General features: G+C 35.5%; 1 protein-coding gene across 1 annotated transcript; it reads left to right on the forward strand.

Annotated features, from left to right (window-relative positions):
• Positions 1-21: 21 nt before the first annotated feature.
• LOC129573991 (F-box only protein 25) lies at positions 22-11906 on the forward strand. Its single transcript, XM_055455245.1, has 7 exons — positions 22-1242; positions 7674-7709; positions 9180-9457; positions 9537-9718; positions 9809-10221; positions 10320-10405; positions 10499-11906. Exons 1-7 carry the CDS (start codon positions 1139-1141, stop codon positions 10627-10629), a joined length of 1230 nt encoding a protein of 409 aa, XP_055311220.1. The 5' UTR covers positions 22-1138; the 3' UTR covers positions 10630-11906.
• Positions 11907-14404: the final 2498 nt, after the last annotated feature.

A 14404-nucleotide genomic window follows, 5' to 3' on the forward strand; every position in this document is an offset into this window, starting at 1 on the left:
TTTGGTATGTTTTGTTGTTGTTTTGAGTGTGTCTTCATACAACTTGCAGTGTTTTCGTTCGACGAATGCGAACATTTTCGCTCCATACTATTTATTGTTGCTTCATTCTGCTCTCGCGCTACTACACATTCGTCTGTATGAGCGAGGCAATAGCTGCTGCTGCTGCGCATTGACAATCACACAGTCTTTTTTCTTTCTTTCTTTCTATTTGGATGGATTCTTATTCGAATGAACTGTGTTGTTGTATATCGTGTGTTGTGTGTGCCTTGCATATGTTTTTCGATTGAGTGTTGCACAGTATTCGATGTGACTTCGTTTTGTGTGGATTTGGTGTTTCGTGTAGTAGCGCGCAGAATATAAACACAACACAACTCAGGAAACTTCATTTCATATAACTTAAATGAAAAATGTTTGAGACGACGACCGAAAAAAAGAACGGCACAAAAAAAATACAACAAGGACTGAAAATTGTACAGGGCTTTGGTGACCAAATTTGATAGGAAAAAAATAAGGCACACAATTCAATGTTAAACGATAGTTTGTGTTTGATTTAAATCTAAGCTGATTTTACTGACTTTGGCCGGACTAACGAAATAAAATCGCAAAAAAATCGCAACGCGGACAAAACAGAAACGAAAAACGAAGTAGACTCAAATTGCGACTGCCACACAGCACACATCTTTCGAAACAATTGTTGGATTCAGTGGTTTTTTTTTTTGATTGTACAATATTTGACAATTCTTCATCGTACTGTATTCAGAAACAGAGAAAGAGAAAAGAAAGAGAAAAAAACAACAACAAAAGAACTTTGCATTTTTTACCGTGACCTAAACTGAAGCGTTCAATCTTGTTGCTAGATAAATTTTCATGCATATAATTTTTAAGTACTAAAACGCAAACCGCTGTTGGAAATTGTGATTATTCGCTGACAAAAATAATTGTTGTGACGCATCGATTTCGTGAACTATTTGTGATTTCATTTAAGCCCTCAGAAGAAATCGTGAACATTTGATTTTCGAATAAGCATCAACAACAACAACACAAAACAAAATCTAGAATCAATCAAACTAAGGATTTCAATCAATCGACTGCAGCAGTTAGATCACGTCGTAATCGGATATCATTTAGTAAATCGAAAATGCCATTCATTTCGAAGGATTGGCGTTCACCTGGTGAGGCTTGGGTTAAGACTGACGACGGATGGGAGAAGTTAAAAGTCCTGGAATGTGGCAAACGTAAGAGGTAAGCATGCCAACACACACACACACACACACACAAGAAAAAGTGAATTCCATCAAACATCTCCGTTTGAGAAAATAAAAAAGGTACAAATGTTCGTGCGTTTGGTTTCCGATCACCATCCACACAGCTGATTCACTGACTTGGTTTATTCTTAGCTTAGACATTGTCTGCGTGACTGTTGTGATCGCATTAAATTGAGTTTGCTCTGAGAAACAAAAGCAAAAGAGAAAAAAAACATGTCTTTTATCAACTTTTCACCGAGATTCTGTAATGAATTTTGCTGTCACAGCAAATTAGCTCGATTCACTCTTTCTTTTCAAAACATTCGCAGCTGATAAACTGAATATTAAAAAAAAAGTCATACGGATGCATACAAACCATAGTCTCACATACAGGTACTTAAAAGTTCATAAACCCAAAAAATGTTCTAATAAAAAATACACATTGTACGTGCATGGAAAAAGAACCTATCTTTTGAAGGGAAAAAAAGCCCAACAAATATAAAAACATCAAACAAACTCAGAAAAAAGCATGAGTAAAAGTCTGCATATGTTTTCGTTTGGAACGCAATTCCTTTGTTCTCTTCGCTTAATAAACGTCGACGACAAAAAAGATGTTGTAGAAAAATAGAAAGAAACGGAGGCAAGGGAAAAATAGAAAACAGTAAATAAAAATAAACTCTCTCGAACACAAGACACAACTACGACACGCGTGCTGGTGTCTCGTCAGTATGCGCGTTGGTTTGTGTGTCTGTCTCTGTGTATTTGTGTGTGCAGTACTCTCGTGCTGTTCACAATCCAGCGAAACGATGTGTTGATGTGCTTACAACATACAATCACACTTACATTCTGTCGTGTGCGCTATATCGAATTGGTTCCATCTCGCATTGTAACACACCGCTCTCTCTCTCTCTCTCTCTCTCTCTCTCTCTCTCTCTCTTTCTCTCGCTGCGTTGTATTACAATAGTGGTGATAGACTTTATTTTCTTTTCTGCCTCTCTTCGTAGTCATCCATCCCTTTTATGCGAATTGTACGCATTTTGTTATTTAGTCTACAATTAAAATTATGACTAAACTCAAATTAGGCTGAATTCATGAACGGTTTTTGTTCGCTGTCACAGACGATTTATTTGAATTTCGCTTAAATTTTCTTTTCCTTGACCAGTTCATTGCCTTTATACAACACACAATCTCTTTTCTTGTTCGCTCAGATTTCATTGCCGCGGGCTCAAAATTCGTCCATTGAAACACAAGTTTGTTTCTTTTGAACTCTGAATTTGCAAACAGCATACATAAATACTTAGAAATTTAACCATCTCTTCGAATTACATTCAATAATTGCGCATCTATAAATTGCACTTTGAATCATGTTTCCCTGTGTACTTCAAACACAATGGCGAGATATCAGCCAGAGAGCTAAAAACATAGCAGCAGCAGCAGCTGCAGTAGAGAAAAAAAAATCAGCTGAGTTTTGTTTACATTAGAACGCGCTCGCGCACACATCCATACAGCATGCGAATAGCATTGCAAAGCGAAATGAGAAATCCTCGAATGCACACAATACACAATCTGTACCAATCAAATCGACAACAACAGCGGACTCACTCAGTTTTTTTTTAAATTTATGAGCAGTTGTACGTACAACGCGCGCGCATAGACCATCACCATATGATTTGGTGGCCCGAATGAGAAACGTACGAATCCGAGAGGTAGATAGATAGAGAGAGAGAGAGAGAGAGAGAGAGAGAGTGCAAACGAATAAGTGCAATTACACCACGACCAAATCACTCTGAGTTTTGTTCATGTTTCATATCAGTGCTCGGCTCGAGCTCACAGTGCCAGCAATTTACTTTCAGTTTTTTTTTTCTTTCTTCAAAGCAAATCACTTTCGAATTAGCTACATACAGATATATAATTGGTGAAAATTAACATCGATTGTTAATTCGTTCCTCATACTTTTTTTTCTTTATTTCGCTTTACATTTGATGCAATTTCAAATCGCGCGCTGTAGGAAATTGATTCAGTTAGTTTGTAATGAAAAATGAAGTTTTTTTTCCTCTCTGCAGCAAGGTAATAAAATCTAAAGTAATTTGAGGAATGGTGATGGCCATAATAAATGGAGTTATGCGCTCATGCTCATCGATGGCTTTCCGTCATTCCACTGCTTGCAGCAATGTGAAATCGGCAATACGCTACTATAAACGGAGTTGATTTTTATTTTTTCCTCTCTCGATTCGAATGAAGAAGAGAAGAAAAAAACCATGCGAATCCAAGCAACATGGATGTCGCTAGCGTCAGGGTCAAAGACATCGAAAATCCATATACCCGCATTTGGGCCCAACTTGTTCAATTTTACGAAATTTAATTATGTCGCCTTCTCTTCCTTCGCTATCATGCATTAGTAATTTCGGTCGTTTTGTGATTAAATTGTTCAATATGCAACGTAATTAAAACATTCCATTGCAATGTACAATTTGTGGTGTAGTTTTATTGTGGCGGTTTTATGCACCAACTCAATTATTCTCGGATTTTCTTCTTTTGCGTGCACACTAAAACAAAGATACTGCAAAGAGAACCAAAATGAAAAAAAAAATCCGAGCAATGGTTACGAAAGAAGAGCAACATAAAATCAAGCAATGTGTTATGTTGGATGTAATACAACTCGGTAATCAAATAGAGACAAGAGCGCTTTGTTTTCGGCATTCATAAGCCGCCAAATTTATGCTACTTCATATTGAATTGGATAGGTGCATATGCACAATATGATATCGCGTGGTACACACCATCAACACGAGATAGATAGAAAAAAGCACACATACACACACACACACTTCAAAATGATACGGAATGAAAGGCGAAAATAGCAAGAGAATCCGGTTAAAAAAATGCTTACAATATTATTTTTAAAAAAATTGAAAAAAAGTTATTACTACGAATTGAACTCATTTTTGTGTAAGTGTTTTTTTTCTTCTTTGCATTCATTGTGTGTTTGGTGGTTGTAGCGATCATCGTAAGCGCCATACGTTGTGTATGACGTGATTGCAATACGTTTTTTGTTTGCCAACTCGTTTGCATTGCAACCGCATGAAATGCACTCACCGCACACACCATTCCATTCCAATTTGCAGAAGAAAAAAAACGAACACCAGCTATATGACACAAAATTACCATTTGTCATTGCAAACACAATGCAATTGCGGAAGCGATTGCAGTAGATGCCTAGATGGGTCTTAAGAAAGTGAAACTAAGCATTCATCATTTTGAATGAGCTCAAAATCCAATCTCTCTCTCTCTCACTCTCTGTATATTGTAAGCTACCGTTTACACACACACATACTTTTTGAAATACATTGCAAACTCTCTGTGCACATTTTATTTTGACAGCATCATAATTGCCCGTAAATGTATAAATGGGTTTTCTTTGTAAAAGCCAACAAAATTAGAAAATTCAGCTACTTATACAGTACTTTTTGCCAAATGTGGGTCCTCATTTTGCATCAAACTGAAGTCGGTTGAACCAAATCATCGATAAAAATCTCTGGCCATGGATTCAAATGGAATGGAAATGTGTGTGTGTATATTGAAAACGAAGAATATAAATGCCAAAAGAAAAAAAATCAAAATATACAAGACCGAATGAACGCCAATTTATCGTAACGGATATTACAACAAAAGAATGTGTTCTCGATTCCCAAACACACAAAAACTGTGGAGTATCTAATGAATGACGTTTCTTCGGAGTATGTGTATATGTTTCTACACTTTTTCCATTCTAAAATACAGGAAGAGAGTCGAAGGGCATAAAAATAGCAGCGATTCCATTCGATTGTACATTCAACGATGGTCGGCCCATTGTAAAATGTCGATCTATTTTATTTCGTCGTAACCTCCTAACCCGAATTCCGTACAGCGTTTATTTTTTTCTCTTCATACTACACCATTGATTACCTCTCAATAGAATAAATACGAGTTTACGAGTTCCGTTTGCACACTTTTCGAACAAAATGCTAATCAATTGGTTAGACGAATGGCTTATAAGTGAAAGTGAATCTCGACAAATTGTGTTCAAGTGAGATTGGCAAAATGAAATCGTCGCGTTTGTTGTATGTACAATGCAATGCAATGTATGTGGTAAAGCCTTGAACACTGGAGCGAAACCGATTTTATGTGCTGATTTTGTTCGTTTTTCCATCTCACTCATCTCATTCGCTGCCGCAACAAAATGTAACTCGGCGCACATTTGGAGCCGTTTGTATGCAACAATGTTCGGGGTTCGAAAGAGAAATGTGTGTCCATCTTAGTAGACAGATGCACCGCGGATCGATTTAGTATGCAACAATTCCAGTGTTTTTTTTTTGCTTTCTTGATTCATACGCAATGCTTCAATAAAAGCTCTATGACCATGTACTATTTATATTAAAATGAGTTTCGTGTTTGTGTGGACTGTACGGGAATGCATATATATCTTATTATACCATTTTCAATCACATTATGTATGAACTTCTGACCCAATTAATGCGATATCATAGAAGCAAACCCACTGTAAATATCGGTCTGCGACGCGTCGAGAAAGAGGGTGAGCGCGCGCGCGAGAGAGAGAGAGAGATATTGTCAAGGTGAAAAACGCAAACACACACACACATACCAAACATCTAGGTTCCTCTAAGAATTGTTGTTATTTTTTATCCTCAATTTTTATCCCATTCGCATCTATTCGTTCAAGATCTACGGAATGTATGCACATCGATAGCTACTGTTGCTATATATTTTTATTGGATTTCTTGTTGCGTGTGTGCAACATTTTCATGGCTACGATAACCTGGAGAAAAAGAAAATAGAAAAAATGCTTACATAGAGGATTTTTGCCGCTGGAAACTTCAACATCCTCGTATCAATTCGATCCCATTACAGTACTGAATAAATTTCTTTATGCAAATACTTGGCCGACACACTGGTGCTCATAACGATCTGCACTCACCCATCAGCGATACACACTGTACGATGCCTTGAAGCAATAAAAAAAAGCGATACGCATGAGAGAAGTCTAATTCATGAGAGAAGAAGAAGAAGAAAAAAAACTCATAATGAGTAATTCAAGTCGGTGACTTCTCTTGATTGAATCGCTCTGATTTACATATGGCATAGTTTTTTTTTCGTTCGTTCATGATGGAAACAAGTTTCAATTGATTGCATTTTATGTTAAATATCATACCAAATAGAAATACATCGCCTCGATTATGTCGTCTTGCATATATATGTTAATATGCTAGAGATAAGATAAGTCGTTGCTCTAGAAAAAGAAAAACGTTGCCAAATGGTTTGTTTGGTATAGTTTCGATTGGCATTGGGATGTTGTAATCAGCTGTTCGCAAATTTGCATTTTCACATTTGTCAATACAATTCGAAGTTATCACCAGATGACCAAAAGGTGTATGTAATTCAATTCCATTTGCAATGTAAACAAAAATGAAAATGAGACTCTGAATGAAATTACATTTTGTGATTGCGTTAGCAGTTATCATCGGTTATAATATGTTTCGAAGAAACGACACCAAGTTTATTTACTACACAATCGAATGTGTTCGAGTTTGCATCGTTGCAGCCGTTACAGCCATCAACACATTTTACGTTGCGTATGTCGATGTGTGCACAAAAATGAAATTATATTACACTTGATTTGTGCAATTGAATCAAATACTTGCCTGACGTTGTATGTTCACTACATAATACAATGCGCATTTAAAGATGCTACAATACGAAAAAAAAAATAAACATCGAAATCGTCTAATTCGAGTGCTGTTCAAGTGTGAGGCGCTTAACATAAGTCAAAATATTTTGTTCAGTTTTTCTAGAGCGAAATACGCCAATTTCAAGTCAAAAATCAGCCTGTACAAGGTGTGAGCTCGAATGTATCGTAGCAATTGTGTGCTGTCGCTCGTGACCGAATGTATAATTATGAAATGTACAAGAGAAAAAAAATTGCTCGTTTTTACTTGCTTGATACCAATTGATCGTAGACATGACGGCGACGCAATTGTACGAAAAAAAAATTTATCGCAATAAATTGGAGCGTTTGTTTTGGTTAATTCATTTCTTTTGTCCACTTCCACCAAGAAAATTACGTTTGCATGCTCTGGTTCCATGAAATTCGATTTTCTTTCGTTAATTTTAATCCCGTATTTTACTTTTTTTTTCAACAATAAAGTACACATACATAAATTGGATCACAGATCAAACAATGCTGGAAACATTTCGAATCTGATACGAAAAAGCAAAGCAATTAAATTGTTTCCGCTATGTTTACATCGCTTGAGGAATATTTTTCATCATTTTCAAACATTTTTGGTTTAAAATTGTCTGTTTTTTCTTTCTCTCTCTTTCTTTCTCTGGCATGAATTCATCAATTTTTTTTTTACTTATTCCAATTCACAGATGCAGCAGTGAACCTTGTGATACGAGTGAGAGTTGGTGAGTTGAAAAAAAAAAATCATTTAGATTTATTTTAGTTTTGGGTAGGAATGTGTCGTGTACATAGGGGTATTGCAACGACCATAAAATATATGTATTTCATCAAGTTTATCAAGCTCTTTCCAAGTTTATGCATAGTGTCGAACTTTTGTTCAAGCTCTACCATCTAAATGTACAGTAAAATAATTTACGGGCACGACGTAAGATGATGTTTTTTCTGGTCAAAAAAGTTGCAATATCCCTTTGGTCGTGTATAAAAAAAATCCTCTGGAATTAAATCACAACGTGACGAAACCATGTATGTCATAAGAGAATCCACCACACTCTAGATGCTCGGATAATAGTTTGTTGCAGTTGTCAATAGTAGCAAGATAACTGAAAAAAGTTGTGAAAGAACATATGTGAAACATGTTTCACTTCGGAAATGTGATTTCCGAAAATAGAGGTAAAATATTAAAAGTGGAAAATGTGCACCGAAAACATGGACGGACAGCTCACAGCTGTGTACAGCCGAATGCGATGGAAATAATCCGGAACAAAAACCGAATTGGTTATAATTAGAACAAACGAAATTCCGTGGATGCGGCGGGCACATATATATTCCGAGACTCAATCTCGGATTGCATTGAGATTACCTTATGCGCTTAATTACGACACTCTGAATGCCGTTGAAAACGAGCACCCGACGTGTTAAAAATAAAATCGAATGAAATGCAGTCGAAAAAAATAAATGAAAAGAAATTGGTCCAGTAATTGTTGCCACATTTTCTATTCGAAAACGCTGTCAAAATTGAATCCACTAACTAATTTAGAATGAGCTCAAATTGAAAACTACGAATCGCACCCGACAAACGATACAATTGAAATGAATCTGTTTGTGCAGCGTTATAATTAGAATATTCAAGGCATTCAATAGGACGTTCCAAAATTGTGATCGGGGAATTTGGATTTTCGATTTTACGGCCGATTCAGGCAAGCGTAGTCAGTCGTTTTGACATGAACTAATTGCGTTTTGGAGAATTGTACAAATCCATCAATTCCTTTGAATAGCAAAAAAAAAAACGTTTGTGCAAAAAAAGCAAAGCTATAAAAATGCTTTTTGTTTGCACGACGTTCGAAAGCAATGTCAAAATCTATTGGAACACCAGTATTCGTAGATACTTAGCATAACAAAGTAGCAAGGTTAATAAAGAGAAAAAAAACCTCTGATTCGTTTTGTTGAGTCGGTGCGTAGTACTATGAAACTCATTTGCGGCAATGGTGAAAAGATTTCTTCGCCCATGCCAAATTCTTCTGTTGATAATCCACGAAATCTTTCTTTTATCTCAATGGAATTAGTATATAGCCTTGAGCTTGACGCCATGCCGCTATTATCCCATTAGCTTAATACTATGACATAAATCGTCATCCTCTATTGAATGGAACGGGAAAATGGTGAAGTAAATTTTAAATATTATCTTTTTTTTGCAGGTCGAATCCATCAAATGGACTAGGTGATGATGATAGTGAAACTGATATTCCGCCGCATTGCCATATAACGTTACGGTGTACACGTGAAATAGCCGGTTTCAATGGACTTGGCGAAGCTGTGAAACGTTTAGATTTTCGTTCATCGGTTCGCGATCGACGAAGGTTTCAATATGTATGCTCATTACTACGTTTACTAGTATCGAACAAAGGGATCGCCAGCCTGCCGGGCAGTGCCCAACGAATGCTCTTGCAAATGCTGGAAGAAGTTGCCACACATGGTAATTGATTGCACCATACATAATCTATCTAGAAACGGTTTTAGTGATTTTTATTTCTTTTATTGTTGACGAAATTTAGTAAGCGATAGTCAACAAAATATTAACGTACTCAGAGGGTTAGCGATACAACTGCAGAAGATTGTCAATCAAGAGAATCAAAAATGCTGGGGGAAGCCATTAGGCAGCGAAATATTGTGGAAAGGTCATGTCGAAACCATTCAACGTATCCAAGAAATGGCCACACAAATCAAAATCAAAGAGGTAGCATTTTGTTGCATTCAAATACACATTTCATATGAAATATTGGATCTTCGGTTTTAAATGCGTTTCTTTTCTACCGTCGAAAATTAGCCGGGTCCGGATGTGTATCCAAAATTGCAGGATTTACCAGAGGAGTGTGTTCGTGAGATTATACTACGCATAAATGATCATCGAGATTTGGAAGCTTCATCGGCTGCCTGGACTCTAATGGCAGCATTAGCTTCGGAGCAGAGAGTATGGCGCGAATTGACTCAATTCCACTTTACCAAGCCACAAATCGATCAAATGATTCAAAAACAATTTGCCAACAACAATGATTCGAATAAAGTCAGTAATGATCGAAATAACAGTAGCACCACGAATAGTAATAGCCAACAGAATGCGGCGAACTCAAGCAATCAACGCAACGATGTCAACTCGAACAGCGTGAACAGCACCGAAAACAAAACATCGAAACGTTTCCAAACCAAAGATTGGCAGAAAATTTATCATGCACTTAGAAGGTATGTGTACTGGGTTTACTGTTCATGTGTTTATCTCATTATCAGTAGCCAAAGTGTGGGTTCAAATTGTTAAACGAACATTTGATTTCAATTTGCAGAAAATATGGAATTCGAGAGGACTATCAGTATTCGGAAATTTTGGCGTTGTGCAGATTTTGTTGTTGCTTGTTTTGGCCATCGGCAGGTGAGCAAATATTCAAATTATACTTTCATTTGCCGTCTGTTGAATGTATAATTAATGCTGACCGAATACCATTTTCAATTAAACGAATTGTAGGCCATCCTTGCATAGCGGATCAGTCGCCAGACTATCGGGCTCGTTTGAAAGAGGCAGCTGGTGGTGATACAGCAATCAACGAGTTTCAACCAGTACCGCCAGCTCAATTTCTCAAATATTTTTCGCTGTAAATAGAAAAAAGAACTTGATTATAAACGATGGCTTTAAATCGAACGGATACAAACGATGAAAAGATACATCTATACTGGGTATTTGGTGTGTGTGTGTGTGTGTGGTTGCAATGAATTTTCATTGTTACAACCAAAAATGTGAAGAAAAATATATTACACAATGGCGTCGGCGGCGGAGGCATAGAAAGGAAACGTTTCATTTTCTTACGTACGATATACACCACAACTAAATAATTCAGCATAAAATTTTTTAAATCATTATTCGATATTTTTCAATTCGTTTACGATATATATTTCAGAATTTCGCTCTTTTTTCTATCAAAAATTAGGCTATGGCGCATTTTTTCTTTCATAATTTTAGTAACTAACACATGATTTTCGATTATACTTTTAGCTTTTTGTCATGCGTGAACAAATAGATTCAAAATACAAGATTCATAGAATAAACAAAACACACACACAAAAAAAAGAGAAAAACAAACCAATATAAATTGTTAACCATTAAAAATTATGCTTGTTGAAGGAAATGTTAACACAAATAAATTACAAAACAAAAACATTGCAAATGAAAGAGTAAAAATAGAAAACGAAAAAAGGAAATGAAGAAGAAGAAGAAGAAGAAGAAAATACAGAGAGAAATATGAGATATCATAACATGAGGAAAAGATGAAAAAAATTGTCTATTTAACGAATGAGTCCATTGAATGAAGGCAAAAAAATCAAATCAAATCAACTATTTACTATATAGCAGATTCCTATAAAATATATAGATTTTATGGTTTAAAAATAAAATAAAAAGAAAAATAAATGATAAAAAAAAATCGTACAGTAAAAGACAAATGCACCGGATAATTTCATTACATCGTTTTTTATCGATTTTCGACACTCATTTTCGACTGATTTTTTCGTAACTTTCGGTTGAGTTTCAACGTTATCGCAATAAAATTCATCTTCATTTCGTATCACTTTCGCGAAGAGTTTGTTTCTATTTTCGACCATGGCGTCAGCGACACCGTCGATCAATGCGAACGATGCCGTTCCGAAAATGGTTCATCATTTTCACAACGCAATATTACGTGAATATTTGTTGTAATATAAACTGCCAATTTTTTACGTCTCAAATTCTGGACCGTCATTTTTTTGTGACTAAAAGCCAATTGTTAGCAAACATTTGAATTTTTTCTTCTCTCATCAATCTTTTCTCGTCTTCCAATATTCAAAAACGGAACAAATGTAAGACAAAGAAAGAAAACAATAAAAAAAACTATACCTACCGATTTTTCGACTGGTTACATTATTATCTACCCCGATCACAACTCGATCTAAAGGTGTCAAACGGACGGACAACGGACGGACATTGGCTGTCCGTCCGTCCTTTTGAACATTTAGGACGGACAAAAAAATTTTTTTGTCCGTTTGAAAATTTAGGACGGACAAAAAAAAATTTTTGTCCGTTTGGAAATTTAGGACGGACAAAAAAAAAATTTTGTCCGTTTGAAAATTTAGGACGGACAACGGACAAATCTTTAGGACGGACGGACAAATTCTTCAAACGGACATTTTTCAGACGGACGGCCAACAATTTTGTCCGTCCTAATGGTATAGTTCGGTATATTTATTTCTAACTGTTTCTTTGTAATGTGTATAGATCATATGACTCCGGCCTCTTTGCAAAGTTATACTTTTCAATTTCAAATTGTATAATGTCACCAAAGCAACTAAAATCATCGAAATTTTCAATAAAAATAACAATGTTTATTCGATTCTTTTTGAAAAATGTTGTATCGAAAGTCCACCACATTTTGGAGTCATTTGAACACGATATTCAATCAATCCATGTCGGAAAAATCAACATTTTCCCGAACTTTAGGGCTCAAATTATGCTCTAAAATAGAAGCCGCTGGTTTGGTCATAAATGGAAAAATCATATGAAATTCAACTCCGAACCAAATCCTATAGTTTTGAGACGTCACCTGTCAAATATGACAAAAATCCGTCGGTAATTGCAGATTTTATTCAAAAAAGAAATCGGTCAGGTACTTTTGGGACACCCTTTATATTGGAGCCAATTGGTATTAGAGCCAAAATTTGAAAATTTCAATTTAAAAAAACAATGTTTATTTCGTTTTCGAAAATAATGTTCGAATTTAATTAGCCTCATTGGAATGTGTTTTAAATTTGACAATATATATGAAAAATAAAAATAAATCCAATATTTGGAAAACGTTTGTTTGACGGGAATATGATATTACAGTTCGTGCATTATAAAACGTTTTTTTTTTCATTCCCCGTATTTCTTCTCGATCTTTTCGCCGATAGGCAATTTAGAATAAATAAAATTTATTTTGTACCGAATAAACATTGTTATTTTTATTGAAAATTTCGATGATTTTAGTTGCTTTGGTGACATTATACAATTTGAAATTGAAAAGTATAACTTTGCAAAGAGGCCGGAGTCATATGATCTATACACATTACAAAGAAACAGTTAGAAATAAATATACCGAACTATACCATTAGGACGGACAAAATTTTTGGCCGTCCGTCTGAAAAATGTCCGTTTGAAGAATTTGTCCGTCCGTCCTAAAGATTTGTCCGTTGTCCGTCCTACATTTTCAAACGGACGGACAAAAAATTTTGTCCGTCCCAAATTCTCAAATGGACAAAAATTTTTGTTTGTCCGTCCTAAATTTCCAAACGGACAAAAAAATTTTTTTGTCCGTCCTAAATTTTCAAACGGACAAAAAAATTTTTTTGTCCGTCCTAAATATTCAAAAGGACAGACGGACGGACAAACGAGTGTCCGTTTGACACCTTTAACTCGATCGATCAACGAAATTTACCCATTAATTGCCGCTGGTCGGAAATCCGACCAGTCAATTTTTCGAATTGAGCTCATCACTTTTCATGAAAACATATTTTGGTATTGGTTTGATAAGAAGAAGTTTTTTTTTGAGTTTGTAGCTTTCATTATATGATTATTGACATTCAATTTAATAAAATATTCAACTTGAAACCCCTGTCTGAAAAAAATCTTCAAATATGGCTGTCAGTTAATGGGTTAAAACACTTTCGCAACATTTGCCGTTAAGCTGTAATGTTTGTTTACTTTGTTGTTGTTCTTTGTTCGGTTTTAATTGTCATAAAGTTTTTCCTTTGTTAGCACCTTCAATCACACAATCAATGTCAAGTGGACGCGTGTCGAGGTAAATAACCTAAAATGTGAACATAATTTAAGAGGAAAGAAAAATATGAAGAACAAATACGTTATTTTTGTATTAGTTTTTGTCTAAAACGTGACTTGCGAGTCGTCTACTACAAAGAAATAGACGTACACATTTGGTGTGAAGAGACACATTGTACACATTATCAATCCATGTATTATATTTCGATTGGTCCAATTAATCATATATCTCACAAATGGAAAGCAATCGCAACAGTTCTGAATAAACAAAAACACAACAATAAACCGCATATTAGAATCCTAAGAAGCTTTTTAGAATTACAATACATCCGATCAAATCTCTTTAGGTCTCTTTATCTCTGTCTGTTTGTCTTACACTCTTTTTTCTATTTCTGATTGGAATTGCATTGTTTGCATCACATCAAATTATTAACAACAAATTATTGTGCAGTGCGTAGAGCGTACATATTCAAATGGTTAACTAAAACCTTAGAAGAACTTTTGAATTTATAAAACGCCCGGAGTTAGGCAACTCGGAATTCAAAAAATAAAGCTTTGTACTCCGTACGTTTGTTCTGATTTTGAACAGAT

This window comes from Sitodiplosis mosellana, unplaced genomic scaffold (assembly GCF_009176505.1).
Source record: "Sitodiplosis mosellana isolate CC-2019 unplaced genomic scaffold, AAFC_SMos_1.0 Smas_scaffold_6150, whole genome shotgun sequence".
Lineage (NCBI taxonomy): Eukaryota > Metazoa > Arthropoda > Insecta > Diptera > Cecidomyiidae > Sitodiplosis > Sitodiplosis mosellana.

What these genes read in the sequence shown, in the direction of transcription:
- LOC129573991 (XM_055455245.1), top strand. Translation starts at nt 1,139, where the DNA reads ATGCCATTCATTTCGAAGGATTGGCGTTCACCTGGTGAGGCTTGGGTT. An exon ending in GGAAGAAGTTGCCACACATG is followed by an intron (nt 9,458 to 9,536) that starts GTAATTGATTGC and finishes GACGAAATTTAG; the next exon opens with TAAGCGATAGTCAACAAAAT. An exon ending in CTTGTTTTGGCCATCGGCAG is followed by an intron (nt 10,406 to 10,498) that starts GTGAGCAAATAT and finishes AACGAATTGTAG; the next exon opens with GCCATCCTTGCATAGCGGAT.